Consider the following 4,952-nt stretch of genomic DNA (forward strand, 5'->3'; position numbering starts at 1 on the left):
TAAGTATGTTTCAATTCCCTCATCTTACCAAAGGGAATTATGATAATTGGTGTCGTCGCATGAAAGCCTTGTTAGGTTCTCAAGATGCCTGGGAGATTGTAGAGAAAGGTTATACCCAACCTCAAAATGAGGCTACTTTGTCACCAAATGAGAAGGAGACTTTGTTGAAGTTGAAGAAGAAGGATCAACAAGCACTTGCTTTCATTCATCAAGGTTTGGATGAAGCTATGTTGGAGTTGGTGTCAAATGCAACCACATCCAAATAAGCATGGGAGATTTTGAAAACCTCCCTTGAAGGTGTTGATAAGGTAAAAAAGGTGTGCCTACAAACTCTACGTAGAGAGTTTGAATCATTGCATATGAAGAAATCCAAATCTATCTCGGATTTTGGAAATAAGGTGTTGGCTATTGTGAACCAAATGAAGCATTACGGAGAAAATATGGAAGATGTCCATGTAGTGGAAAAGATCCTTCGCTCCTTAATCGCTAAATTTGATTATGTGGTTTGTGCTATTGAAGAGTCTAAGGATTTAGACTCAATGACCATAGACCAATTGATGGGTTCTCTTCAAGCCTATGAAGAAAGGTTCAATAGAAGACATGATGAGCCATTGGAGCAAGTCCTCAAAGCCAAAGCTTCTTTGAAAGAAAATGGAGGAGAACGTAGTCAAAGAGCACGTGGACGTGGAAGAGGATGTGGTCGTGGACGTGGTCATGGCCAAGGAAGAGGAGGAAGAGGAGATTGTGATAATTTGACAATAATGAATGGAGGAGCCATCAATCCACTAGAAGTTGTGGAAGAGGTAGAAACAATTATGAAAAAGCATATGAAAGGAGGTATGATAAATCTAATGTTGAATGTTTTAATTGTCATAAATATGGCCATTACTCTTGGGAGTGTAGAACTAATGTTTAAGAGAAGGTCAATCTTGTTGATGATAAAGAAGTTGAAGAGCCAACACTACTGCTATCACTTAATAATGGTGAGAAGGAAGACAAATGCTTATGGTATCTTGACAATGGAGCAAGCAATCACATGTGTGGATGCAAAGAGAATTTTGTGGAACTTGATGAGAAGGTGAAAGGAAATGTTTCCTTTGGAGATTCTTCCAAGGTGAAAATCCAAGGAAAAGGTACCATTTTAATTTCTTTAAAAGATGGTGCTCACAAATTAATCACGGATGTTTACTATGTTCCTAAACTAAAAAGCAATATTTTGAGTTTGGGATAACTTGTTGAAAAGGGGTATAAAATTCATATGAAAAATTGTTGTTTATGGCTTCGAGATCAAAATTCTAATTTGATTGCCAAGGTGTTTATGTCAAGAAATAGAATGTTCACCTTGAACATTAAAACCAATGAAGCAAAATTTTGAAGGCTAGCATAAAAGATGAATCATGGTGTTGGCATATGAGATTTGGGCACTTGAATTTTGGAGCACTAAAATCCTTAGGAGAGGAGAAGATGGTGAAAGGGATGCCTCTCATCAACCATTCTAATCAATCGTGTGAAGCATGCTTCCTTGGAAAGCATGCAAGAAGGAGTTTTCCAAAAGAAGCTAATTCAAGAGCAAAGGAGCCTCTCCAACTTGTTTACAGCAATGTGTGTGGCCCAATCAATCCTCCTTCATGTGGTAACAATAAATATTTCTTGCTTTTTATTGATGATTATAGTAGAAAGACTTGGGTTTATTTTCTAAAGCAAAAATCTGAGGCATTTGTAGCTTTTAAAAATTTTAAAGCTCTTGTGGAAAAGGAGAGTGGTTATGTAATCAAAGCTCTAAGATCCGATAGAGGTGGTGAATTCACATCAAAAGAATTTAATGAATTTTGTGAAAAACATGGGATTCGTCGCCCTCTAACGGTTCCTAGATCTCCACAACAAAATGGGGTAGCAGAGAGAAAAAATAGAACTATTCTTAATATGACTAGATGTATGTTGAAGGCTAAAAATATGCCAAAGGAATTTTGGACCGAAGCTGTTGCATGTGCCTTTTATTTGTCCAATCACTCCCCAACAAAGAATGTCAAAGATCAAATACCACAAGAAGCATGGAGTGGAGTGAAGCCAAGAGTTGATCACTTGAGAGTATTTGGGAGCATTGCATATGCTCATGTACCCGACCATGGAAGATTCAAGCTTGATGATCGAAGTGAGAAACATGTGTTCATTGGCTATGATGCAAGCTTAAAAGGCTACAAATTGTACAATCCAAACAATGGGAAGACAATTGTGAGCGGAGATGTTGAGTTCTATGAAGAAGGCACATGGAATTGGGAGGACAAAGAAGACACTTATGATTTTTTCCCGTACTTTAAAGAAAGAGATGAAGAAGCCTTGACTCCAAATGATTCAACTCCAGCTCCTTCACCAACTCCTTCAACCAAAGAAGCCTTATCATCTTCTGAAGGGAGTTCAAGTGAAAGGCCAAGAAGAATGAGAAATATTCAAGAATTATATGATGAAACTGAAGTTATAAATGATTTGTTTTGTCTTTTTGTTGACAGTGAACCCTTAAACTTTGATGAAGCAATGAAAGACAAAAGGTGGAGACAAGCCATGGAAGAAGAAATCAAAGCCATTGAGAAGAACAACACTAGGGAGTTATCAAGCCTTCCCAAAGGTCATGAAGCAATTGGAATCAAACGGGTGTTCAAAATCAAGAAGAATGCAAAAGGAGAGGTTGAGAGACACAAAGCAAGACTCGTAGCTAAAGGCTACAAGCAACAATATGGAGTTGATTATGATGAAGTGTTTGCACTGGATGCCCGCATCGAGACAATTCGTCTTCTTATTTCCATGGCAGCTCAAATGAAGTGGAGAGTTTTTCAGCTTGATGTAAAATCGGCATTTCTAAATGGCTATCTTGAAGAAGATGTCTATGTTGAACAACCAATGGGTTTTGTCATCGAAGGTCAAGAAGGAAAAGTCTTGAAATTGAACAAGGCGTTGTATGGTCTAAAGCAAGCACCGAGGGAATGGAATAGTCGCATTGACAAGTATATCTAAGACAATGGGTTTGTTCGTTGTCAAAATGAGTATGCTCTTTATGTTAAAGCTTTTAATAATGGTGATGTCTTATTTATTTGTATTTATGTGGATGACCTTATCTTTATCGGCAATAACCCAAATTTGTTTAAAGACTTCAAGGAGTCCATGTCTCGTGAATTTGAGATGACAGATATGGGACTCATGTCATATTACTTAGGAAGGGAAGTGAAGCAAATGGAAAATGGTATCTTTGTCTCACAAGAAAGCTACACAAAAGAAGTGTTGAAGAAATTTAATATGCTTGATTGCAATCCCGTGAACACACCTATGGAAGGTGGCTTGAAGTTATCAAAGTTTGATGAAGGAGAGAAGGTAGACCCCACGGTCTTCAAGAGTCTTGTGGGGAGTTTGAGGTATCTAACCAATACAAGGCCCGATATTCTATATGCGGTGGGAGTTGTGTGTCGCTTTATGGAGGCTCCTACCTCTACTCATCTAAAAGCCGCAAAAATAATTCTTCGTTACTGGAAGGGTACAATTGATTTTGGATTGTTTTATTTTCCCTCCAATAACTTTAAGCTTGTGGGGTTTTGTGATAGTGATTTTGCAGGAGATGTTGATGATAGAAAAAGTACTACTAGATTTATGTTTTTTATGGGTGATTATGTTTTTACATGGAGTTCTAAGAAGCAAGCCATTGTGAAACTTTCTACTTGTGAAGCCGAGTATGTAGCTGCAACTTCTTGCACATGTCATGCCATTTGGCTAAGAAGATCGTTGAAGGAACTTCACTTGGTGCAAAAGGAAAGCACAAAGATCTATGTTGATAATAGATCTGGACAAGAGCTTGCCAAGAATCCGGTGTTCCATGAACGAAGTAAGCATATAGATACAAGGTATCATTTTATTAGAGAGTGCATTGCCAAGAAAGAAGTAGAATTGATTCATGTGAAGACTCAAGATCAAGTTGCAGATATTTTCACCAAGCCTCTCAAATTTGAAGATTTTCAAAGATTGCGAGCAAGACTTGGTGTGCAGAAGAATTTTCCAATTAAGGGAGGATGTTAGATATTAATTAGAAAATTAATAATAGAAAGTTTCTAAGCTTATAATTATGAGTCTTATAATTGTGCAATTTTCTAAGTTAAAAGTTGTAAGTTACTAAGTCAAGGTTGTGAGTTATGAAGTCATGTAGTTTTCCATTAGCATTTAGTATCTTGGAATAAGGTATTAAGCATTATGTGATTAGTCAAATGGTCACTCTATTCTAGTATAAATAGGGGATCATACTCTGGTATTTGGTGTGGCAAAGAAATAAAATCTTCTTCCAACATAATATCCCTTATTTCCCCAATATCCCCAAGTTCCACAGCATCCTTAAGTCCCACAGTTTCCCTAAGTCCCACCATTTTCTCAAGAACATAATCATGGAAAATTCCCTCAAAACACCCAATTTCCCCTGTCCCGCACGCACTAAACCCGAATGCAATATGACTTCAGTTAGTTTGTTTACATTGTAATACGACTTCAGTTAGTTTGTTTACACTGTAATATGATTTCAAATTTATTTGTCATAAATGTTGTGTTTATGTCTAATAAGTTGTGGTGCCTTGTAGAACATGAAATCCAAGGGAGGTAATTTTGAATCACTTTATCAATCACTAATGTATAGTAACTCAGCTATGGTCCCCGAGAAATGTAATTAATTAAAGGAGACAATAATAGCTTATGTAATCTACCAACTACAACTTTATAAGTTGTTCCCATATTATGGTTATTAGTTTGTTTCCCCATAACTTGTAAGTATATTTAGCAATCTCATACATAAGTTAATATAGTCAATTATGGATTGTAGTAAAATAATTTTTGACCAAGAATAAAGCTCAATGGAAACATAAGTAGAAAAATCCAGAACCGGATGATGCTCCAATTTAAGTAGAAATTACAGGAAAAATACAAAG

At 36.7% G+C, this 4,952-nt stretch overlaps 1 protein-coding gene across 1 annotated transcript; it reads left to right on the top strand.

Annotated features, from left to right (window-relative positions):
- The first annotated feature begins 3,156 nt into the window (after window positions 1-3,156).
- On the top strand, window positions 3,157-4,059 carry LOC114420490 (uncharacterized mitochondrial protein AtMg00810-like). The gene has a single exon (XM_028386374.1). It carries the CDS (start codon window positions 3,157-3,159, stop codon window positions 4,057-4,059), a length of 903 nt encoding a protein of 300 aa, XP_028242175.1.
- Window positions 4,060-4,952: the final 893 nt, after the last annotated feature.

The sequence above is a fragment of the Glycine soja genome, chromosome 7 (assembly GCF_004193775.1).
Source record: "Glycine soja cultivar W05 chromosome 7, ASM419377v2, whole genome shotgun sequence".
NCBI classification, from domain to species: Eukaryota; Viridiplantae; Streptophyta; class Magnoliopsida; order Fabales; family Fabaceae; genus Glycine; species Glycine soja.